We start from the raw sequence: 25,925 nt of genomic DNA on the forward strand, positions 1-25,925 counted from the left end.
CCCAAAGTGAGATAATTTTAGGTAGAAAGTAATATGAACAAAAACAAAATGTGAACCAGAGAATCATCGGTTTGGGATCCCGCGGCCCGATGAACTCATATCTTTAAATGCCCACACCAGTAGAAATCCACTTTTTCAAGCTGAAAGACAATTGCCAGAGCTTACCCATGATGTTACACAACAATGCAAGTGAATAAGTAATCGTTTTAGTCAAGTATGATATATTCGGGCTTGAAGTGACAAAACCGAACAGCATGCTTCGTGCAAATTCGTGCCAATGACATGTCTTTTCCTAGGAAATGAGTTGGAAATACTTTTTTGGCCTACGTTTCATTTCAGGGCTGGGTTTTATTTTAATGGTACCACCCACCAGCATGGCATTGTTTATTCATCAGAAACACCTGCAAAGTTCACAATTCACGACTGAGCTGAGCAATATGATAAATAGGATAAGTGTACCTATTAAGCCTATTAAGTTTATATATTTCTAACATATACTTACGGTGCCTCCCGTCAGCGTTGCACCTGTACTACCACTGTAGCTCAATTCCACCTGGCAAAGTTTGCATTTCACAACTTTCTCATTTAACTTCTCAAAGTATTGCCCTACAGGACTATGCTGCTGTCGCTTCCCTGTCTCACTCTGCCATTTTTCAAACTGTTAACGTCAATGACGTGCAAAGCGCTTTATAACTGTGGCAAATAATCTTAAAGATGCATATCTCCTCCATTACAGCATTGTTGTGTTAGGCATGTTTAATTTTTCCCTTTATGATGATCGGGACCTGTTAGTGGTAGTTCATTAATAACTGCACTGTAAGGGACTTTTTCTAAAAGTTAACGATCCCAATTTCGTTTAAACAATAACGTGGAACTGTTGTAGTATGAATGTGTGTACTAAATCAGAGCATGTCGATATCTGGAGCAAGTGAATAGAATATGTATTCGAATAGGGATCAGTAGATTGATTGTGCACTTATCAGGAGTAAACTTTTTCTCCCCCTCCAAAGTCTCTGATGTAGATTGCACTTACTTGGCATCTCGTCGTCGTCCTCACTATCTTCCACCACCCGTTTGGCGGGACTCTCCTTCTCCTGGTCACTGCCTGCAGCTGCTTTCGCTGGCCGAGCATCCACCTCATCCTCACTGTCGGAGTGCATTACAGCCTTCCACTTCCCTTTATTCTTGCCGCCCTCCTCCTCCTCTCCATCAGACTCCATCTGCGCTTTGTGTTTGGGTGCCTCAATCTCACTATGTGTATTAGAGTGTCCGCTCCGGGCTGGGGACGGGGGCTGATCCTCGTTCTCAGAGTCGCTCCCAGCTGCAGCCCGTTTGGTTTCTTTCTCCTCCATGTCAGAAGTGCTGCCTCTGCGTTTGACTGGGGACCCCTCAATTTCCGAGTTGCTGCCTCTGCGTTTGGGTGGGAACTCCTCTATGTCTGAGGTGCTGCCTCTGCGTTTGACTGGGGACCCCTCAATTTCCGAGTTGCTGCCTCTGCGTTTGGGTGGGAACTCCTCTATGTCTGAGGTGCTGCCTCTGCGTTTGACTGGGGACCCCTCAATTTCCGAGTTGCTGCCGCTGCGTTTGGGTGGGAACTCCTCTATGTCTGAGGTGCTGCCTCTGCGTTTGACTGGGGACCCCTCAATTTCCGAGGTGCTGCCTCTGCGTTTGGGTGGGAACTCCTCTATGTCTGAGGTGCTGCCTCTGCGTTTGACTGGGGACCCCTCAATTTCAGAGTTGCTGCCTCTGCGTTTGGGTGGGAACTCCTCTATGTCTGAGGTGCTGCCTCTGCGTTTGACTGGGGACCCCTCCTCGTTATCGCTGTCTGCAGGCCTAGGGGCCTCCCCCTCAGAGTCACTGTCCGCCCCTTTGTGGCCCTCGTTGTCTGACCCGCTGGCCACGCCGTTTGTCTCCATGGCCCGAGCAGCTACCTCACCATCACTATTCTCATCCTGAATAAAAAAAATTGGAAATATAAAACACTTTATACGTCTATGGTTAGGAATGGATACAGGGCTCTAAAGTGTGACCATTTTACACGCATACGTGGCTAAATATTTTGCTGTGCGACCTGACATTTAAATTTAGGAGCACCAGTGCGACTAGAAATATTAAGGATTCTAGCTTTATTAGCACATTTTTCATTGTGCTCCTACATTTCTTTGTGTGACCCTACATTTTTCCTTGTAAAAAAGGTCAGCGTAGAGCCCTGGGATATTATATTATTTTTTTAAATGTTAAAATCGGTATGTGCAAGATGGTCTGGAAATCAAGAGGGCTTGACCACCACCACGTGGTCAAAAGTTGAGAATTACACAAATATTAATTTTCACAAAGTCTGCTGCCTCAGTTTTTATGATGGCAATTTGTATATACTCCAGAATGTTATGAAGAGTGATCAGATGAATTGCAAAGTCCCTCTTTGCCATGAAAATGAACTTTATCCCCAAAAAACATTTCCACTGCATTTCAGCCCTGCCACAAAAGGACCAGCTGACATCATGTCAGTGATTCTCTCGTTAACACAGGTGAGAATGTTGACGAGGACAAGGCTGGAGATCACTCTGTCATGCTGATTCAGTTAAAACAACAGACTGGAAGCTTTAAAAGGAGGGTGGTGCTTGAAATCATTGTTCTTCCTCTGTTAGCCATGGTTACCTGCAAGGAAACACGTGCCGTCATCATTGCTTTGCACAAAAAGGGCTTCACAGGCAAGGATATTGCTGCTAGTAAGATTGCACCTAAATCAACCATTTATCGGATCATCAAGAACTTCAAGGAGAGAGGTTCAATTGTTGTGAAGAAGGCTTCAGGGCGCCCAAGAAAGTCCAGCAAGCGCCAGGACCGTCTCCTAAAGTTGATTCAGCTGCGGGATCGGGGCACCACCAGTGCAGAGCTTGCTCAGGAATGGCAGCAGGCAGGTGTGAGTGCATCTGCACGCACAGCGAGGCAAAGACTTTTGGAGGATGGCCTGGTGTCAAGAAGGGCAGCGAGGAAGCCACTTCTCTCCAGGAAAAACATCAGGGACAGACTGATATTCTGCAAAAGGTACAGGGATTGGACTGCTGAGGACTGGGGTAAAGTCATTTTCTCTGATGAATCCCCTTTCCGATTGTTTGGGGCATCCGGAGAAGACAAGGTGAGCGCTTCCATCAGTCCTGTGTCATGCCAACATTAAAGCATCCTGAGACCATTCATGTGTGGGGTTGCTTCTCAGCCAATGGAGTGGGCTCTCTCACAATTTTGCCTAATAACACAGCCATGAATAAAGAATGGTACCAACACATCCTCCGAGAGCAACTTCTCCCAACCATCCAAGAACAGTTTGGTGTTGACCAATGCCTTTTCCAGCATGATGGAGCACCTTGCCATAAGGCAAAAGTGATAACTAAGTGGCTCGGGGAACAGAACATCAAAATTTTGGGTCCATGGCCAGGAATCTCCCCAGACCTTAATCCCATTTAGAACTTGTGGTCAATCCTCAAAAGGCGGGTGGACAAACAAAAACCCACAAATTCTGACAAACTCCAAGCATTGATTACGCAAGAATGGGCTGCCATCAGTCAGGATGTGGCCCAGAAGTTAATTGACAGCATGCCAGGGCGGATTGCAGAGGTCTTGAAAAAGAAGGGTCAACACCGCAAATATTGACTCTTCGCATAAACGTAATGTAATTGTCAATAAAAGCCTATGACACTTATGGAAGGCTTGTAATTATACTTCAGTATAACATAGTAACATCTGACAAAAATATCTAAAAACACTGAAGCAGCAAACGTTGTGAAGACCAATACTTGTGTCATTCTCAAAACTTTTGACCACGACTGTGGTGATGAACACTGGTTATCTGAACGTCTTGCTTAGATGACTATCCCCTTACCTCGGAGTGGAGCGGCTCTTCCGCATCTGAACCAGGAGCATGTTCGTCTTGTACTGGGGTGCCGCCACCATCTACAGGACATAACCAACACATTTTTTGCCATTCCAGAATGAATGTTTACAAATATTGGTATCATATACAAGGGGCATGACGACCATGCACACAATAACATTGATGCAACAGTAGCTACGATTGGGAGAGGTCTGTCCATAATAAAGTGCTGCTCTGTCTTTATAACAATAAAATCAACAAGGCAGGTCCTACAGGCACTAGTTTTGTCGCACCTGGGCTACTGCCCAGTTGTGTGGTCAGGTGCCACAAAGAGGGACTTGGGAAAACAGGGCAGCACGGCTGGCCCTTAAATGTACACGTAGAGTTAAAATAACAAAATACGCATGTCAATCTCTCATGGCTCAAAGTAGAGGAAAGATTGACTTCATCACTACTTGTTTTTGTAAATAGTATTGACATGTTGAATGCACCGAGCTGTCTGTTTAACCTACTAACACACAGCTCAGACACCTATGCATACCCCACATGAAATGCCACCTTAGTGGCTAGAGGGCACACACTTAATGTATTGTGAATGATATTATAATGTATATTACTTCGTTAATTTTTCCTGGACCCCAGGAATAGTAGCTGTTGCCTTGGCAGCAGTTAATGAGATCCATAACAAATACCCAAAAAAAAGCAATAGGAGCTAGCTTGTCCGCGCCGAGGCAGAATCAAAGCAGTTCTTACCAGAGTGGTTCCCGGAGAAGAATTCGTCCTCTTCGCCATCCATTTGTCCAAAGGACACTATGGACAATCAACTCAGTATTTAGGCTTGGCGATTAATCAATTGTATCTGTGGTTATTGTATCAACGAGAAAATGCAAGTTCCGAAACAAGCAATCTGCACGGACAAATGGGCCCTGCTGGTAGCTAGTTAGCAACCACAAATGGAACAACGTCAAGATCTAGCTAACGAAATAAGACAATCTGGCCAGCTGAGTCGAAAGCTAGCCAGCAATGATAGTGTCTATGGCCGGTCAACAAATTAAAACAATAGTTAATTGATCAACATTAGCAAGTAGCTGTATAAAACAGTCCTGCGATGTCCAAAATGGCGTCAACGAATTTGAGCCGTCATATGCGCATGCGTTCAGCTTTGGTCGCGCTTCGAATGACGTAGTTCTTATGCGCATGTATTTTGAAATTCTTCGGGACTTCTGTTGTACACGTACAGTGCTATTGTACAGTAGGCTACCTTACAATAAAGGAAAAGTTTCCCTTTTTACAACCTAATCTCTATTTTTTTTTAAAAATCTAAATGGCATGTTACAGAAGGGTCCAGACATCTTTTTTTGTGATTTCACAAAAATCTTACCCCAAACAGCAAATCACTTCCTCATCCTCATTGTGTTATATATGGGCCCTGAAAAAAACATGAACAAAACACCCTAAAACGTCATTTTAGGAACGGCAAAGCTCTCAGTATAGTTACGCGGGTCTTTAGATGTTGTACACATGAAGTTGTGTCATTCCAAACTTTATCCGTAATGTCATACTTATTCCCTTTTGCGCAACTCAAGCGGTTCCATTTTCCATGTAGCCTGCTGCTACAGGTAACTGCCAAAATAATGGAAACACCAACATATAGTGTCCTTATAGGGCATTGGGACACCACAAGCAGCCAGAACAGCTTCAATGCGCCTTGGCGTATATTCTACAAGTGTCTGGAACTTCCTGTGTGGAAGCATCCCATGCATTCAATATACTTTGTATCCCTCATTTACTTTAGTGTTTCCTTTATTTAGGCAGTTACCTGTAAAATGGACAGAGGTATCTCTGGAGTCACAACAAAATGGAATATAATGTTGCAGATAAAGTTCGGTATGACACAATTTCATGTGTACAACATATAAAGACCTGCATCCCTATACTGAGAGCTTTGCTGTTTCTAAAAGGATGTATTTTGGTGTTTTTGGAGCATTTGTTCATGTTTTTTCAGGGCCCACATACCACACGAGGATGAGGAAGTGATTTGCTGTTTGGAGTATATTTCTCTAAAACGTGAAATCACAAAATATTTGTCTGGACCCTTCTATAACAAACTATTTACGTAAAAAATTGAGATTTGGTTGTAAAAAATAACTTCTCCTTTAAGGACTGTACTCATTATTTACTCATTATTTCAATCACATCTGGGACATTGTGCAATATGGATGCTCATTGTTCACCATAATCCAATAAAAACTCAAAACAGTATTAAGACACATTTTATTATATCTGACTGTGCCACAGTAAAATAATATATAATAGGCCTATATTTAAGCAATAAGGCCCAAGGGGATGTGGTATATTGGCCATATACCACAAACCCCAGAGGTCTCCCGAGTGGCGCAGTGGTCTAAGGCACTGCATCGCAGTGCTAGCTGTGCCACTAGAGATCCTGCGACCAGGAGACCCATGGGGCGGCGCACAATTCGTCCAGGGTAGGGGAAGGAATGGCCGGCTGGGATGTGGCTCTGTTGTGGGTTCGATTCCCATGGGGGGCCAGTATAAAAAATAATGTATGCACTCACTAACTGTAAGTCGCTCTGGATAAGAGCGTCTGCTAAATGACTAAAATGTAAAATGTGCCTAATTGCATTTATAAACTGGATACCCACATAAGTAGAACAGTAAACAAGTATTTCTGCATCATATTGTCTGATATACACACAGCTGAAATGCTGTTTCAGCCAATCAGGACCCAAACTACCCGCTTTATAATGCATTCTAAATCCCTGCATTCTCATTTGACAGTTTTGGTCCACTTATTTCCTCTGCAAACAAAAACTGATGACCTGTAAATAGTAACATGTTTAGGCTACTGCATGCAGCAGTTCAGTCAGTAAGTGTAAGTAATCTAATAACATCTGAAATATTGAAGTGGCTACAGTCCATACCAATACATAAAAATATAATACTTTAGTATTTCAATATGTAACACTTTTATCTTCCTTATTTATGTGCTTTTGGGGCATTACAGCAGACTGAGCAAACACAGTTAATATGCATCCATCCTATGTAACATCCATTCACAAGAATTGGGGCAGGAGAGAGGACGCGAGGAGTATGCAATTGAGATTCTCCCTATGTCTCTTCCTCCTCCTTCTCTGCCTTGTGCTGGTCATTCACCATTCTCTTGTCCTGTTCCTCCTCTTCTCCGCTTCTGCTGAACTGTCGACGGGTGAGTCTTTCTGGATCGTGTGAAGCCATATCACTGAAGTCACGGAAGATGTCTTGAAATGTCTCATCGTCACCTGGAAAGGAACACACAAGCAGTTCAGCAAAATGTAGTGTTTGGACTAAGGGTTGTGTTTAGTAGGCACGACATGGAAGAAAACAAGCGGAACTATCTGTACTTGTTCAATGAGAACAAGCCGTTTTAGTCTTCGTTACAAAACGTTTTGCTATGGTGAGCTCTAATGAATACGACCCAGCACAGCAAAACAGCATTCTAGGAGTGTTCATGTTCAGCACGGACAGAGAAGTCTGGCTGATACCAAAACTCGAAGTCCTCCTTACGTCATAGTCTAGGGAGGCTGCTGGATGCTGTGAGCACGATGCGTCAATAATGAAGGGGGCTGTGCTTTTACTGGTTTGTTCTCCTCTTCGTCTTTCTCTCTCAAACACACTCATGGACAGCCACACAGCCCCGGAGCACCGCCCTCTTCCTTTGCAGCTGTTAGGTTTTCAAATCCAAAACAATGAGAGGTCTCAACGTTTGAGATAACCAATCAAAGCGTGCTCTATTTCTGAGCAAATATTGCACCAACTAACTAACTGTAAGTCGCTCTGGATAACAGCGTCTGCTAAATGACTAAAATGTAAATATAAGAAAATCAGTCAATTGAAATAAATTCATTAGGCCCTAATCTATGGATTTCACATGACTGGGCAGGGGTGCAGCCATGAGTGGGCCTGGGAGGGCATAAGCCCAACCACTGGGGAGCCAGGCCCAGCCAATCAGAATAAGTTTTTTCCCCACAAAAGGGCTTTATTTATTTTTGTTCAGTGTACATTTGCTGTACTTTTCGCCACATTTGTTGATAACAAAATCTGAAAATACTCTGGATACATTCAGTAACATGATAAGAATATTACTGGAAAATGTGGTGTAGGTGCAACATAAGACAAAACAATTCCAAGGGTTTGGGTAAGACGACTAACTGGTGTCTCCAAGTGGCCACAGTTTCTAAGTAATTTCAATGCACTTTTATGTCTCAAAGAAGAGTCTTCAACTATAAGGTCATTTTTTGAGCTCTCCTAGCAGTGCTATTGACGAACTAGAGCAAGCACACTTGTAGTTGTTTTGTTTGGAACACAGCCCTGCATCCCCACCAACACGCAATTACAGTTGTTGTTTACGCAATCCAAAAAACGGTCCATTATAAATGGCAATCTGGGTCAGGTGGGCATAATTTGAAAGCTTGTTCTATTGCCAACATGACTAGCTAAGTTATAAAATACAATCTTATAAAGGAGTTATAAAGGAGTCATGCGTGCATTCAGGTGCATGTTCCGCAGCAAATGTTCTTCACAACAAACAAACATAGGCTCATTTTGTTCAGAACAACCTAGGGTATGAAGCCATATCATCTTATAACTGTACATCGAACATAGTGATCATAAACACTGACACTGTATATGACATGAGTTTTATGATATGGAAATGTGAAGGACTGGTCATTCAACTGAGACTGCTCTTCTCTGTGTCACGGAGACTCTCCGCACTGCTAAAGCTAACTCTCTCTCCTCTGCTCTTGTCCTTCTAGACCTGTCTGCTGCCTTTGATACTGTGAACCATCAGATCCTCCTCTCCACCCTCTCCGAGATGGGCATCTCCGGCGCGGCTCACTCCTGGATTGCGTCCTACCTGACCGGTCGCTCCTACCAAGTGGCGTGGCGGGAAGCTGTCTCCGCACCACGTGCTCTCACCACTGGTGTCCCCCAGGGATCGGTTCTGGGCCCTCTCCTTTTCTCCCTATACACCAAGTCACTTGGCTCTGTCATATCCTCACATGGCCTTTCCTATCATTGCTACGCTGACGATACACAACTAATCTTCTCCTTTCCCCCTTCTGATAACCAGGTGGCGAATCGCATCTCTGCAAGTCTGGCAGACATATCAGTATGGATGACGGATCACCACCTCAAGCTGAACCCTGGCAAGACGGAGCTGCTCTTCCTCCCGGGGAAGGACTGCCCGTTCCATGATCTCGCCATCACGGTTGACAACTCCGCTGTGTCCTCCTCCCAGAGTGCGAAGAGCCTAGGCGTGACCCTGGACAACACCCTGTCGTTCTCCGCCAACATCAAGGCGGTGACCCGCTCCTGCAGGTTCATGCTCTACAACATTCGGAGAGTGCGACCCTGCCTTACACAGGAAGCGGCGCAGGTCCTGGTCCAGGCACTTGTCATCTCCCGTCTGGACTACTGCAACTCGCTGTTGGCTGGGCTCCCTGCCTGTGCCATTAAACCCCTACAACTCATCCAGAATGCCGCAGCCCGTCTGGTGTTCAACCTTCCCAAGTTCTCTCACGTCACCCCGCTCCTCCGCACACTCCACTGGCTTCCAGTTGAAGCTCGCATCCGCTACAAGACCATGGTGCTTGCCTATGGAGCAGTGAGGGGAACGGCACCTCTGTACCTTCAGGCTCTGATCAGTCCCTACACCCAAACGAGGACATTGCGTTCATCCACCTCTGGCCTGCTGGCTCCCCTTCCTCTGCGGAAGCATAGCTCCCGCTCAGCCCAGTCAAAACTGTTCGCTGCTCTGGCACCCCAATGGTGGAACAAGCTCCCTCACGACGCCAGGACAGCGGAGTCACTCACCACCTTCCGGAGACATTTGAAACCCCACCTCTTTAAGGAATACCTGGGATAGGATAAAGTATTCCTTCTAACCCCCCCCCCCCAAAATTGTAAAGTGGTTATCCCACTGGCTATAGGGTGAACGCACCAATTTGTGAGTCGCTCTGGCTAAGAGCGTCTGCTAAATGACGTTAATGTGCCCTTGAGCAAGGCACTTAACCCTAATTGCTCCTGTAAGTCGCTCTGGTTAAGAGCGTCTGCTAAATGACTAAAATGTAAAAATGTAAAATGTGAAGTGCACATTTGGATTCACAGGTGTTTGGCTTGCTTGTATGACATCAAAGTGGTATTTATTATAATCCTCAACATCTCATCTTTCAAAATACACTGCTCAAAAAAATTAAGGGAACACTAAAAGAACACATCCTAGATCTGAATGAATGAAATCATCTTATTAAATACTTTTTTCTTTACATAGTTGAATGTGCTGACAACAAAATCACACAAAAATTATCAATGGAAATCAAATGTATCAACCCATGGAGGTCTGGATTTGGAGTCACCCTCAAAATTAAAGTGGAAAACCACACTACAGGCTGATCCAACTTTGATGTAATGTCCTTAAAACAAGTCAAAATTAGGCTCAGCAGTGTGTGTGGCCTCCACGTGCCTGTATGACCTCCCTACAACGCCTGGGCATGCTCCTGATGAGGTGGCGGATGGTCTCCTGAGGGATCTCCTCCCAGATCTGGACTAAAGCATCCACCAACTCCTGGACAGTCTGTGGTGCAACGTGGCGTTGGTGGATGGAGCGAGACATGATGTCCCAGATGTGCTCAATTGGATTCAGGTCTGGGGAATGGGCGGGCCAGTCCATAGCCTATGTATGTGGTCCTCTGTAGCTCAATTGGTAGAGCACGCCGCTTGTAACGCCAGGGTAGTGGGTTCGATCCCCGGGACCACCCATATGTAAAAATTTATGCACACATGACTGTAAGTCGCTTTGGATAAAAGCGTCTGCTAAATGGCATATTATATTATTATTATTATTATTATTATAGCATCAATGCCTTCCTCTTGCAGGAACTTCTGACACACTCCAGCCACATGATGTCTAGCATTGTCTTGCATTAGGAGGAACCCAGGGCCAACCGCACCAGCATATGGTCTCACAAGGGGTCTGAGGATCTCATCTCAGTACCTAATGGCAGTCAGGCTACCTCTGGCGAGCACATGGAGGGCTGTGCGGCCCCCCAAAGAAATGCCACCCCACACCATGACTGACCCACCGCCAAACCGGTCATGCTGGAGGATGTTGCAGGCAGCAGAACGTTCTCCACGGCGTCTCCAGACTCTGTCACGTCTGTCACATGTGCTCAGTGTGAACCTGCTTTCATCTGTGAAGAGCACAGGGCGCCAGTGGCGAATTTGCCAATCTTGGTGTTCTCTGGCAAATGCCAAACGCCCTGCACGGTGTTGGGCTGTAAGCACAACCCCCACCTGTGGACGTCGGGCCCTCATACCACCCTCATGGAGTCTGTTTCTGACCATTTGAGCAGACACATGCACATTTGTGGCCTGCTGGAGGTCATTTTGCAGGGCTCTGGCAGGGCTCCTCCTGCTCCTCCTTGCACAAAGGCGGAGGTAGCTTTCCTGCTGCTGGGTTGTTGCCCTCCTACGGCCTCCTCCACGTCTCCTGATGTACTGGCCTGTCTCCTGGTAGCGCCTCCATGCTCTGGACACTACGCTGACAGACACAGCAAACCTTCTTGCCACAGCTCGCATTGATGTGCCATCCTGGATGACCTGCACTACCTGAGCCACTTGTGTGGGTTGTAGACTCCGTCTCATGTTACCACTAGAGTGAAAGCACCGCCAGCATTCAAAAGGGACCAAAACATCAGCCAGGAAGCATAGGAACTGAGAAGTGGTCTGTGGTCACCACCTGCAAAACCAGTCCTTTATTGGGGGTGTCTTGCTAATTGCCTATAATTTCCACCTGTTGTCTATACCATTTGCACATCAGCATGTGAAATGTATTGTCAATCAGTGTTGCTTCCTAAGTGGACAGTTTGATTTCACAGAAGTGTGATTGACTTGGAGTTACATTGTGTTGTTTAAGTGTTCCCTTTATTTTTTTGAGCAGTGTACATTGAGTCCTTGTAATTTACAGCATTTCCTCCATTCAGACAACAAAACGTTTGCAAAAGTTGCCCAATTAGCGGGAGGGATGGGGGCAACTTCTTGTCACGTGCGGTGCTCAAGTTCAGAAAAGCTGTCAGTCAAAACCCATACAGAGCTGTGAAGCGGAGACCCTGAGCTCTGACGTAATGTATAGCATGTTACTGTACAGCCACTGCGTTCCAATTCAGGTGCTTATCAGTGCCCAAATCTGCCATTTTCAACCCGTATACAGGTATGAGTGTAAAGGGCTACAGGTGAGAAACAAATAAAGGTATCATCATTTTATTAAACATCAACATAGTGAATGTTACCCATAGATCCAAAGAATCCCTCTGAGTCTCTCATCTCTTCATTCATGCGAGCCATTCGTAGTCTGGAAGACAGTCCCCAAAAAATACAGGGCATTAACAAACTACCACAATGCTTCCACTTTTCCTGCATTTCATAGAGTGGATTTACTTACAGGGTCACAATATCGGCATGTGCTGTCCCTATGGCAATGGCGAGTGGGTCCTGCCCCCTCTCGTCAACTGCATACTGATTGGCTCCCTTCTTTAGAAGTAGACACACTTGCCTGTGAGACACATGAGGCACACATGTTATTCATTTGCACCCACCAAACTGATTTTAACCAATCATAGACTTTGATATACTATACCCTAAGACAGCAGTGGTTCTCAAAGTGGTACTGCAGGGAGTCAGCGACCAGATAAAAAATAAAAAATAAAGAATAAGAAAAGGGGCCAGATACTTGGTTAGTCCGACCATGCATTGCTGTCACGATCGTTTACTGATGAGACGGACCAAGGCGCAGCGTGATAAGCGTACATATTTTATTTGTACTTAACACACGAACAAAACAACAAACAAACGAAACGTGAAGTCCTAGGTTACACAACACAAACCTTTACGGAACAAGATCCCACACCGACTGGTGCCAAACAGGCTGCCTAAGTATGGTCCCCTATCAGAGACAACGAGCTACAGCTGCCTCTGATTGGGAACCACCCTGGCCAACATAGATCCACATGATCTAGAAAACACAACATAGAAAATATAACATAGAAACTCCACACCCTGGCTCAACATTTAAGAGTCCCCAGAGCCAGGGCGTGACAATTGCAGAAATCATAGTAAAACTCCTTGCATGCTTTTTTTTATTGAATTCTCAAGTAGGAGTTGTGTTTTCCGATTATAAATTTGCTATCACAAAAGCGGTCCCCGGCCCCAAAAACTTAGAGAAGCCCTGGCCTAAGACCTGGAAGGACTTCTTCTATTGCTATATGTAGACCAAGGACTTTACCCTGACCATAAACTCTGGGTCCTAGTTACGGCCACTGTTCCAATAGCATACCACTTAAAATGAAGCTACAGTTGAAGTCGGAAGTTTACATACACCTTAGCCAATTACATTTAAACTCAGTTTTTCACAATTCATGACATTTAATCCTAGTAAAAATTCCCTGTCTTAGGTCAGTTAGGATCACCACCTTATTTTAAGAATGTGAAATGTCAGAATAATAGTAGAGAGAATGATTTATTTCAGCTTTTATTTATTTCATCACATTCCCAGTGGGTCAGAAGTTTACATACACTCAATTAGTATTTGGTAGCATTGTCTTTAAATTGTTTAACTTGGGTCAAACGTTTCAGGTAGCCTTCCACAAGCTTCCCACAATACGTTGGGTGAATTTTGGCCCATTCCTCCTGACAGAGCTGGTGTAACTGAGTCAGGTTTGTAGGCCTCCTTGCTAGCACACGGTTTTTCAGTTCTGCCCACAAATGTTCTATAGGATTGAGGTCAGGGCTTTGTGATGGCCACTCCAATACCTTGACTTTGTTGTCCTTAAGCCATTTTTCCACAACTTTGGAAGTATGCTTGGGGTCATTGTCCATTTGGAATACCCATTTGCAACCAAGCTTTAACTTCCTGACTGATGTCTTGAGATGTTGCTTCAATATAGCCACATAATTTTCCTTCCTCATAATGCCATCTATTTTGTGAAGTGCACCAGTCCCTCCTGCAGCAAAGCACCCCCACAGCATGATGCTGCCACCCCCGTGCTTCATGGTTGGGATGGTGTTCTTTGGCTTGCAAGCAACCCCCTTTTTCCTCCAAACATAACAATGGTCATTATGGCCAAACGGTTCTATTTTTGTTTCATCAGACCAGAGGACATTGCTCCAAAAAGTACGATCTTTGTCCCCATGTGCAGTTGCAAACCGTAGTCTGGCTTTTTTAATGGTGGTTTTGGAGCAGTGGCTTCTTCCTTGCTGAGCGGCTTTTAAGGTTATGTCGATATAGGACTTGTTTTACTGTGGATATAGATACTTTTGTACCTCTTTCCTCCAGCATCTTCACAAGGTCCTTTGCTGTTGTTCTGAGATTGATTTGCACTTTTCGCACCAAAGTACGTTCATCTCTAGGAGACAGAACGCGCCTCCTTCCTGAGCGGTATGACGGCTACGTGGTCCCTTGGTGTTTATACTTGCGCACTATTGTTTGTACAGATTAACGTGGTACCTTCAGGCGTTTGTAAATTGCTCCCAAGGATGAACCAGACTTGTGGAGGTCTACAATTTTTTTCTGAGGTCTTGTCTGATTTCTTTTGATTTTCCCATGAGTAAAGAGGCACTCAGTTTGAAGGTAGGCCTTGAAATACATCCACAGGTACACCTCCAATTGACTCAAATTATCTCAATTAGCATATCAGAAGCTTCTAAAGCCATGACATCATTTTCTGGAATTTTCTACGCTGTTTAAAGGCACAGTCAACTTAGTGTATGTAAACTGCTGACCCACTGGAATTGTGATACAGTGAATTATAAGTGAAATAATCTGTACGTAAACAATTGTTGGAAACATTACTTGTGTCATGCACAAAGTAGATGTCCTAACCAACTTGCCAAAACTATAGTTTGTTAACAAGAAATTTGTGGAGTGGTTGAAAAACGAGTGTATGTAAACTTCCGACTTCAACTGTATCTCTATGTGTGTGACCCTCACCCTGTGTGGCCCCAGGTGGCTGCAGTGTGAAGGGCTCCTTGAACACGCTGGTCACAGTAGTTTAGATTGGCTCCATTCTGCAGTAGGAACTCACAGGCCGATAGGGAGCCCTGTAGACAGACAGAAAAGCATATACATGTAAGACACATGCACAACCCATGTTTACGGCCCTGAAGTAAAAAAAATTAACATAAAACAAACTACCTAGTCAGGATAAACTTGGGGGCCTACTATGCTAAAGTATAAATAAAACACAATCTATGTCAAACTGAGACTCAGCGATATGACGTTGCCACGAGCAGCACTGAACATTTTGCAAATAAGCATGATGCAAGACGATGCACTCAGACAGAGTATCACAGAATATCTGCATATGTGCATGGGTGCACTTCAATAGCTTCAATGTGATAACTGCTGAACCGAAACAGCAGAGAAGTTAAGCCCTCAGATTGAATGTCCTTATATGTTGCGAAAAGCAGCTTGATATTGCTGATTACTTTGTGCATCGCTGACTACCTTTAAATCATGCCCACGGCGCTACTCACCCCAAAAGCTGAACCTATGAGAGCATTGCGTCCCTCCTCCTCAGCGTGGCTCCAGTTCACCTCTGCCCCCTGCGCCATGCTGATGCCCTGCATTCTCCCTCCCAATCTCTACAGTAACAACAATAGCGTCATTGAAAGACGAATGGACTGAGACTAAATGTAGGAGTAGGACTGATTAAATTCACACAAAGACAGACACACACACACAAACATCAAACCCCATGCGGAGGTGAGTAGTACGATAGGGACCTACGTGTTTCAGGCGAGCTGGCATCCTTTGCAAATCTTTTCTCCACATATTTCTCTTTAATCCATGTCTCTTTCTCTGGGCTGAGAGAGAGAGATAGAGAGAGAGATAGAGAGAATAAAAAGAGAGAGAGAGAGAGAGAGAGAGAATCATTGTTAAAGCAGGGGACTGTGCAGGGAGTCAAACTATTTTAATAGTTCTGTTTCAAATCGAACATTATAAAGCCCTACTAATGTCTATGTGAAGTCTTTTGAAACACACTCCAGTGTTCACTCTTAGAAAAAAAGAGTTACATGTGGAAAGGGTTCTACATGGAACCCAAAAGGGTTCTTCAAAGGGTTCTCCTATGGGGACAGCCGAAGAACCCTTTTAGGTTCTAGATGGAACCTTTAAGATTTCAGCTCATTCAGTGTAGCTCTTTAATAATCAATGCCTTTCAATTGTTGGAGTAAGTCGCTTTCAATCGGAACATGGGAGACCAATATTTTTATTTTATTTTATTTTACCTTTATTTAACTAGGCAAGTCAGTTAAGAACAAATTGTTATTTACAATGACGGCCTACACCGGCCAAACCCGGACGACACTGGGCCAATTGTGCGCCGCCCTATGGGACTTCCAATCACGGCCGGTTGTGATACAGCCTGGAATCGAACCGGGGGTCTGTAGTGACGCCTCAAGCACTGAGATGCAGTGTCTTAGACCACTGCGCCACTCGGGATATAAGGGGTTTGATAGTGTTGCCAAAGAACCTCTGTTGCAAAATGTTTACTGAGGGCTGCCAGCACTAGGCTTTACTCTGCCCTCTGCTGCACACCTGGACTGGTATATCCCATTGATGACATCATTACCCAGACCACACAGCAGCTGCAGAGTAGAACAGAGCAGAAGAGTTAAGAAACAAACCTCATACTTAGGGGCCATGAGTTTTTCCTGACTATGAACTCTGACCATTAAAACTCTGGGCCCTAGGTATAGCCAGCTGGTAATGCAGTCAGGAAAAACTCAGGGCTACTACTCATAATTCTAATATTTTACTCAACTTTAATTGGTAACGTACGTGACAATTCTGCTACAGTACCTTCATCTGTTCGGGATCCCAGGAGTCTAGGGTGAGAGATCGCACTTTGGAGAGATGGACCCCAAGGCTCCTGTTAAAAAAACACAACATTACAGAAACATGGTGGTCAGTAACCCCGGTCTTGGGAAGCTCCTGGGGGACTAACAGGACTACAGGGCGTGCAGGCTATTGTTCCAGCCTAGCACTAACACACCTGATTCGACTAATCAAGGTCTTCGTGAGACCTTGATCTGTTAAATTAGGTGTGAAAGTGCTGGACTGGAACAAAAGCCTGCATGCCCTGTAGTCCTGTTAGTCCCCCAGGACTATAAACACCACACACTAGCTAGGCAGTACCTGTGGATGCCGGAGCACTCGATGCACATGGTGATACCCAGGTTGACGCTGGCCCAGAGCGGCTCCTCCTCACTGCAGTCGCAGCAGCGGTGGTTCCCCGGACTTTGGAGTGCCACAACCAGAGCCGCAGGCCTCTGAGGAGGCTGTCCTGGCTGTGGGTCTGAGGGGCTCTGTAGGGGCAGAGGGCTTTCTTTGGGCTGGGCACACAGAGAGGCATAGTTAGAATGTATTTGCCTGGAGATACCTAAATAGGTCAATCGTGACCGTATTACTGTATGCTGTTTTGTTTAGTTAAATGTGACTTGTTTTGTTTTCTTTGTACTATTTTTTTAATAAAAAATGTAGTATGAAAAATCTGTTAATGTGTCTGTAAGCCTGTCTGAGTTGTAAATACCTGAGGCTGCTGGGACTCCACTCTCTCGCGGTAGGCCATGTCTATGCTTCCCTGAACGGCACTGATCCAAGCCTGCTTCAGCTCCTCTGAGTCAGCCTTAAGGGCACAGCATCTGGGCAGAGGAGGACAGACAGGGTGGGTCAGTGAGGGATAACTTGGGACTTGAGCTCTGCTTTTATTCAATGCATCAAATGCAAAATATAAGTAAAATATTTCCACCGTATCCGAAATCAGCTGCGATGTTTGCACTGTTAAATCTTCAATTTCAAAGCTAAAACTTCATGATGATATCAATGACATAGTTTTTATTATCTCACAGATAAAGCGTCATGGACAGAAATTTTAACAACCTTTGGTGGAAAATTTGAGAAAAAATGTAAATACAACAAAATACATAGAAGTTAAAACTGCTTAGCTACTTTTGAACAGAAAACAGCTCAAAACTGAAGCGGCGGTCAATGCTGTCCAGAGACTTCACCGCACACAGCCTGAGGTCATCAAACAGCGACACAGGCTCCTCCTACAGGAAGACAACTGTCAATCACAACTATTCAAGGACACAAAAATGTCAGTAATAAAATTCTGCAGTACAACTATAATAAATGATTGCTCAAAAGACCAAATAGATACAGACATAAACTGTCCTACCTTATGTGACTTTGTGTACACCAATTGGTTGTCTTTAATGGAGAACCAGCATCTAAAGCAAGATTTGAGATTTAGTGACGTGTTGAATACAAGGCAGTAATTAACTGCCATTGTGTGACATAAGTTGTAAGGTATCACAGTAAAGAATCTGTGTTTCTCTCGCTCACCTCTTCCATGTCTTGTTCTTTCTCCGAGATATTTTGAAGAGGTAGCCTTGTATGGTTTCCCCACCATCAGGACAGGAACTTAATATGGGCTCCCCTGAGGCATCCTGGACACAAACACAAAACACACACTTAGTGTTAGTTAAGTGATAATCCTTCAGCAACTGTGACCATCTGGCATCTGATGATAACACTCACTCTCTGCTGGACCAGTAGGTGGGTATTCTCCAGGTCCTTTCTTTTAGCTGTACATTCAGTCGAGAGTTGGGCAAGCTGTCAAAAGGCATATGATCAAAAATCTAATCTCAATGAACCAGTAAACATTGATATTGGCAGCCGCATTCTGAACTATATACTCCCTGAGTGGCAGGCACGTGCACAGATAGGGCTCAACCAGTGCCCGAGCACCTGCCCTTTTGCCCTCCTCTGAAAGATTGTCCTCAGATTGATTTTATTTTATGAATTACTTTTTAATTGTATTTTGAGTCTCTTTTCAATGTTTTAATTTTAAATATTACAAATTGCACATCAAACTAGCTAATTTCATTAACTCTTGAATCTTAGAAAAATCCCCCTCCACACCCTCTAGCTCAAAGCGTGCACGTCTGACTTCTGCATGCAGTCAGTGGCTACTGGCACCGGACGGAGAGTTAATCCTTTTTTGTTGTTGAGAACGTGCCCCCCCCAAAGCTCTGTGCACAGCCCTGCTGAATGGCTCACACCTTGTTGGCTATATGTTACAGAAGCCGACGAAAAGGATTGGGGGTACGGCCTTGCTATAGACTAGCATCCTGTCCAGGGGTTGTACTTGTACATCAAGCTGCCTCACGCTATAGAAACAGGAGATTATGGCCTATGGGCCATTCCGGCTCAGATCAGGCTATTTTTATTTTGTTTTTTACAGTCAAACCAGGTATTTTTAGCTACAGAGTTTTTCCTGGTCAGGTCGTGTGGTCAGTAAAAACTCCTGTCCCTAGTTTAGTGACTTTATCTCAACTAATAATCACATGGTCACGTCTTTCACTGTAGTCTCACCTGTGCGTCCATGGACTTCGTAGTGTGCTCCAGGTCTCTCAGCAAGTCAAAGCCTTGGTGGAAGAAGGTGTACTGGGCATGAAAGTAGGAGAACACCTGAAACAAACAATGTAGGGATGATCAACCAATTCTTCATCTTCAGTTTCAATATGACATGCCCACTCTCCACTGCTCTTCACAATTCACGTTTTAATTATTTATTGTCATTCATTTCACTGTGTGCACCTGGGTATTTAACTACGTTTGCATTTAAGATCACCCACCTTAGGAACTGAGACTCACAGAATTTAGGATGTCCAACTTCTGCTGGGCCTTGAAGTTATTCAGCTGCAAGAAGAGCAATGGTTAAAAGGACAAATTAACAATAACAATGCAAGCCACAATCTAAAAATCGGTTAAAACTTTACTAAATGAATTTCAAAACATTGAACGTATTAATATGACCTCACCAATCGCTGAAGAAACCAAAATGAATCTACGCTGCCTTAACTACGTTAACTGGGTTGTGTTTATTAGGCACCAAACAGAAGAAAACGGACTGAAATAAGGAGGGACTTCCTTCACTTATCCAATAAGAAACGCTCATATTTTGTTTTCTGTTGCAATTATTATTATTTTAATTCCGCCTTAATGAACACGACCCAGGCCTCATCCTTGTCATTAATAGCCATCCTCAAATGTACGTTTGCTACTGTCTAGCCATGTCATGGGTTGTCTGGTTATGCACTGGCCTGTTTATGATGACATACAGTTTCTGTTCCTGCTCTGTTAGACCTACCTAAACGTGTTCTCTCACCTGCTTACTCAAACCTTAAACAAATAAACCCCTCCCGCTATTCCAGGATGTCTTTGCCAGTGAGTCCTTTGTCATCTGAGTTCTCTGCTAAATAGTCTTGTCACGATCGTCTGAGGAAACGGACCAATACGCAGCGCGTGGAGTGAACATGATGACTTTATTAAATAAAAGCAACCACGAAAACAACAAACAAATGACGAAAGTGAAGTCCTACAGTGACTATGACTGAACCTGGAACAAAAACCCACAACCCCAAGGTGAAAACACACAGTATAAATATGGCTCCCAATCAGAGATAACGAGCCGACAGCTGACACTCGTTACCTCCGATTGGGAGTCATTGACCAAACATAGAAAACAACAACCTAGACACCCAACATAGAACAAAACCACATAGACTGCACACACCCTGGCTCAACATAATGAGTCCCAGAACCAGGGTGTGACAGTACCCCCCCCTAAAGGCGCGGACTGCGACCGCGCCTCAAAACCCCCAAACAGGGGAGGGCTGGGCGGGCATACCTCCTCGGTGGCGGTTCTGGCTCCGGCCTAGACCACCACCCCACCATAGTCACTACCCGCTTACGTAGGTTCCTCCAAATGACCACCCTCCACCTTAGCCCCACTAGATTAAGGGCCAGCACCGGACTAAGGGGCAGCACCAGGATAAGGAGCAGCACCAGGATAAGGAGCAGCACCAGGATAAGGAGCAGCACCAGGATAAGGGGCAGCACCAGGATAAGGGGCAGCACCGGGCTAAGGGACAGCACCGGACTCAATGGCGGATCCTGGCTGGCTGGCTCTGGCGGATCCTGGCTGGACGGCTCTGGCGGATCCTGGCTGGACGGCTCATGGCTGGCCGAAGGATCTGGCTGCTCATGGCTGGCTGACGGATCTGGCTGCTCATGGCTGGCTGACGGATCTGGCTGCTCATGGCTGGCCGACGGATCTGGCTGCTCATGGCTGGCCGACGGATCTGGCTGCTCATGGCTGGCCGACGGAACTGGCTGCTCATGGCTGGCCGACGGATCTGGCTGCTCATGGCTGGCTGACGGATCTGGCTGCTCATGGCTGGCCGACGGATCTGGCTGCTCATGGCTGGCCGACGGATCTGGCTGCTCATGGCTGGCCGACGGATCTGGCTGCTCATGGCTGGCCGAAGGATCTGGCTGCTCATGGCTGGCTGAAGGATCTGGCTGCTCATGGCTGGCTGAAGGCTCTGGCTGATCCTGTCTGGCGGAAGGCTCTGGCTGATCCTGTCTGGCGGAAGGCTCTGGCTGATCCTGTCTGGCGGAAGGCTCTGGCTGATCCTGTCTGGCGGAAGGCTCTGGCTGATCCTGTCTGGCGGAAGGCTCTGGCTGATCCTGTCTGGCGGAAGGCTCTAGCGGCTCCGGTCTGGCGGACGGCTCTGAAGGCTCATGGCAGACGGGCGGCTTATGCAGCGCTTGGCAGACGGACAGTTCAGACGGCGTTGGGCAGACAGGCAGTTCAGGCGCCGTTGGGCAGACGGACAGTTCAATCGCCGTTGGGCAGACGGGCAGTTCAGGCCCCGTTGGGCAGACGGCAGACTCTGGCCGTCTGAGGCGCACTATAGGCCTGGTGCGTGGTGCCGGAACTGGTGGTCCCGGGCTGAGGACACGCATCTCAGGGCTAGTGCAGGGAGAAGGAACAGGCCGGACCGGGCTGGCGACGCGCACCGTAGGTTTGGTGCGAGTGGCAGGAACAGGCCGGGTCGGGCTGGCGACGCGCACCGTAGACTTGGTGCGGGTGGCAGGAACAGGCCGGGTCGGGCTGGCGACGCGCACCGTAGACTTGGTGCGGGTGGCAGGAACAGGCCGGACCGGGCTGGCGACGCGCACCGTAGGTTTGGTGCGAGTGGCCGGAACAGGCCGGGTCGGGCTGGCGACACACACCGTAGGGTTAGTGCGTGAAGCAGGAACAGGCCGGGCTGGGCTGGCGACGCACACCGTAGGTTCTGTGCGTGGAGCAGGAACAGGCCGGGCTGGGCTGGCGAAGCGCACCGTATCCTTGGTGCGAGGGGTCGTAACAGGCCGGACCGTACTGGAGGCACACACCACTGGCTCTACCCCGGGAACTGGAACGGGCCGGACCGGACTGGATACACACCTCAGTCTCTCACGCCGTGCCTCTACATCTCCTTTCCCTACTTTGGCCAGTGACCCCCGTAACCTGGTTGCCTCTTGAATTCGCCCCTTCTCTGCCTCCGTCAGTCCTGTGGCAGCCTCCCGCTGCCCAGCCGCCCAAGCCATGTGCCCCCCCCCAAAAACTTTTTGGGGTTGCCTCTCGACCTTCCGACGATGGCCCTGCTGACGCCGTTGCTCCTCTCGCCGTCGCCTCTCCACCGTTTCGCTCCATGGACGGCGATCCATCCCATCCAGGATCTCCTCCCAAGTCCAGGACCCCTTTCCGTCCAAAATCTCCTCCCATGTCCAGGAAGCCTTTGGAGCTGGGTCCTGTTGCCGCTTGACATGCTGCTTGGTCCTTTGATGGTGGGTTTTTCTGTCACGATCGTCTGAGGAAACGGACCAATACGCAGCGCGTGGAGTGAACATGATGACTTTATTAAATAAAAGCAACCACGAAAACAACAAACAAATGACGATAGTGAAGTCCAACAGTGACTATGACTGAACCTGGAACAAAAACCCACAACCCCAAGGTGAAAACACACAGTATAAATATGGCTCCCAATCAGAGATAACGAGCCGACAGCTGACACTCGTTACCTCCGATTGGGAGTCATCGACCAAACATAGAAAACGACAACCTAGACACCCAACATAGAACAAAACCACATAGACTGCACACACCCTGGCTCAACATAATGAGTCCCAGAACCAGGGTGTGACAAGTCTCTGCTGGGAATGCCCTACTTCAGCAGCCATCATCTGCTCTCTGAGGAATCACACATTCATTCAATTTCCAATCTGGCCCTCATACCATCATCGCCACCTAATCATCCCCAGCTACCAATTGGCTCCTTCATCCCCTCTCCTCCCCCCTGTACTATTCCCTAGGCCATTGATGTAAATGAGAATGTGTTCTCAGTAAACTTACCTGGTAAAATAAGGGTAAAATAAAAACACTCACGTCTGAGTGTACTTTACACTATGATCAGAATGAAAAGAATAATCTAAGTAAGAATTACCTGAGTGCTACTGTTTGGGAATACACGTATTTGCCTGAATTGTTTAATATTAATAGTTAACAATTAATATGCTTAACAATAGTAGAGACATTTCTTAACTATCAATGCTGTGCTTTTCATAAGGAGGGTCCCCTCTAGCTCCCTGCAGCTGGTCTGGGTATGTCAAGGACATGGGATGGAGATTAAACTTCAGGAACAGATAGACCTGTATTGTTTCTCGTTGCTTCAGAGTAACCCGGGGGGAAGGGGGGAAGGGGGGCGTACTTGTATAAAAAGCAGAGATTGTTTTAAGACACTTTGTAGAACTTATGAGGAGCCATCCAAATCCTGTGTGACTCTGTATACACTTCTACCTGCAATTGCATAACTAAAGATATTTTATATATACACTCAGAAGTCGTTGTCTGTGTCATTTTCTAAAGCTTAAGGTTTGTTTAAGAATAAGAGAATATCAGCACTGTGCAAAGAATCCTCTACATTTTGGCGAGTTTGCCAGGAGTGAATGACCACCCGCTGTTGGAGTGAGCGTCAACCCACTGTGCCGCGCAACTAATTACTAAAGGTAAGCAGACGCCTGTTATATCTAAAGTCTGTAATTTGAACAAAGCACTGTGTGGTTGATGACTCATTCTGACACATACAGTGGGGAAAAAAAGTATTTAGTCAGCCACCAATTGTGCAAGTTCTCCCACTTAAAAAGATGAGAGAGGCCTGTAATTTTCATCATAGGTACACGTCAACTATGACAGACAAATTGAGAATGTATTTTCTCCAGAAAATCACATTGTAGGATTTTTTATTAATTTATTTGCAAATTATGGTGGAAAATAAGTATTTGGTCACCTACAAACAAGCAAGATTTCTGGCTCTCACAGACCTGTAACTTCTTCTTTAAGAGGCTCCTCTGTCCTCCACTCGTTACCTGTATTAATGGCACCTGTTTGAACTTGTTATCAGTATAAAAGACACCTGTCCACAACCTCAAACAGTCACACTCCAAACTCCACTATGGCCAAGACCAAAGAGCTGTCAAAGGACACCAGAAACAAAATTGTAGACCTGCACCAGGCTGGGAAGACTGAATCTGCAATAGGTAAGCAGCTTGGTTTGAAGAAATCAACTGTGGGAGCAATTATTAGGAAATGGAAGACATACAAGACCACTGATAATCTCCCTCGATCTGGGGCTCCACGCAAGATCTCACCCCGTGGGGTCAAAATGATCACAAGAACGGTGAGCAAAAATCCCAGAACCACACGGGGGGACCTAGTGAATGACCTGCAGAGAGCTGGGACCAAAGTAACAAAGCCTACCATCAGTAACACACTACGCCGCCAGGGACTCAAATCCTGCAGTGCCAGACGTGTCCCCCTGCTTAAGCCAGTACATGTCCAGGCCGTCTGAAGTTTGCTAGAGTGCATTTGGATGATCCAGAAGAGGATTGGGAGAATGTCATATGGTCAGATGAAACCAAAATAGAACTTTTTGGTAAAAACTCAACTCGTTGTGTTTGGAGGACAAAGAATGCTGAGTTGCATCCAAAGAACACCATACCTACTGTGAAGCATGGGGGTGGAAACATCATGCTTTGGGGCTGTTTTTCTGCAAAGGGACCAGGACGACTGATCCGTGTAAAGGAAAGAATGAATGGGGCCATGTATCGTGAGATTTTGAGTGAAAACCTCCTTCCATCAGCAAGGGCATTGAAGATGAAACGTGGCTGGGTCTTTCAGCATGACAATGATCCCAAACACACCGCCCGGGCAACGAAGGAGTGGCTTCGTAAGAAGCATTTCAAGGTCCTGGAGTGGCCTAGCCAGTCTCCAGATCTCAACCCCATAGAAAATCTTTGGAGGGAGTTGAAAGTCCGTGTTGCCCAGCGACAGCCCCAAAACATCACTGCTCTAGAGGAGATCTGCATGGAGGAATGGGCCAAAATACCAGCAACAGTGTGTGAAAACCTTGTGAAGACTTACAGAAAACGTTTGACTTGTGTCATTGCCAACAAAGGGTATATACAGTGGGGAGAACAAGTATTTGATACACTGCCGATTTTGCAGGTTTTCCTACTTACAAAGCATGTAGAGGTCTGTAATTTTTATCATAGGTACACTTCAAATGTGAGAGACGGAATCTAAAACAAAAATCCAGAAAATCACATTGTATGATTTTTAGGTAATTAATTTGCATTTTATTGCATGACATAAGTATTTGATCACCTACCAACCAGTAAGAATTCCGGCTCTCACAGACCTGTTAGTTTTTCTTTAAGAAGCCCTCCTGTTCTCCACTCATGACCTGTATAAACTGCACCTGTTTGAACTCGTTACCTGTATAAAAGAAACCTGTCCACACACTCAATCAAACAGACTCCAACCTCTCCACAATGGCCAAGACCAGAGAGCTGTGTAAGGACATCAGGGATACAATTGTAGACCTGCACAAGGCTGGGATGGGCTACAGGACAATAGGCAAGCAGCTTGGTGAGAAGGCAACAACTGTTGGTGCAATTATAAAAAAATGGAAGAAGTTCAAGATGACAGTCAATCACCCTCGGTCTGGGACTCCATGCAAGTTCTCACCTCGTGGGGCA

At 45.9% G+C, this 25,925-nt stretch overlaps 1 protein-coding gene and 1 pseudogene across 2 annotated transcripts in view; both read right to left on the minus strand.

Moving 5' to 3' along the window:
• The window catches only part of LOC311102130 (uncharacterized protein), a 40,677-nt gene extending 35,652 nt beyond the window's left edge, over positions 1–5,025 (minus strand). The window contains exons 1-3 of the mRNA XM_084143366.1: positions 4,625–5,025; positions 3,881–3,951; positions 1,034–1,952 (exon numbers count right to left, since the gene is read on the minus strand). Of these exons, the coding sequence (XP_083999492.1) occupies positions 1,034–1,952; positions 3,881–3,951; positions 4,625–4,667 (1,033 nt within the window). The 5' untranslated portion in view covers positions 4,668–5,025. The remainder of the gene's footprint in view (positions 1–1,033; positions 1,953–3,880; positions 3,952–4,624) is intronic.
• Positions 5,026–7,003: 1,978 nt separating this feature from the next.
• LOC311101469 (arf-GAP with coiled-coil, ANK repeat and PH domain-containing protein 2-like) lies at positions 7,004–23,130 on the minus strand (annotated as a pseudogene). The gene is made up of 17 exons: positions 23,125–23,130; positions 19,650–19,694; positions 19,368–19,463; positions 18,531–18,605; positions 18,336–18,439; positions 18,169–18,220; positions 17,940–18,040; positions 17,521–17,632; positions 17,127–17,323; positions 16,791–16,860; positions 16,482–16,576; positions 15,717–15,793; positions 15,464–15,571; positions 14,919–15,028; positions 12,375–12,485; positions 12,223–12,284; positions 7,004–7,173 (listed from the first exon to the last, which is right to left on the minus strand). The product of its transcript is annotated as an arf-GAP with coiled-coil, ANK repeat and PH domain-containing protein 2-like (transcript).
• Positions 23,131–25,925: the final 2,795 nt, after the last annotated feature.

This window comes from Coregonus lavaretus (genome assembly GCF_964263955.1).
Source record: "Coregonus lavaretus genome assembly, chromosome: 26".
NCBI classification, from domain to species: Eukaryota; Metazoa; Chordata; class Actinopteri; order Salmoniformes; family Salmonidae; genus Coregonus; species Coregonus lavaretus.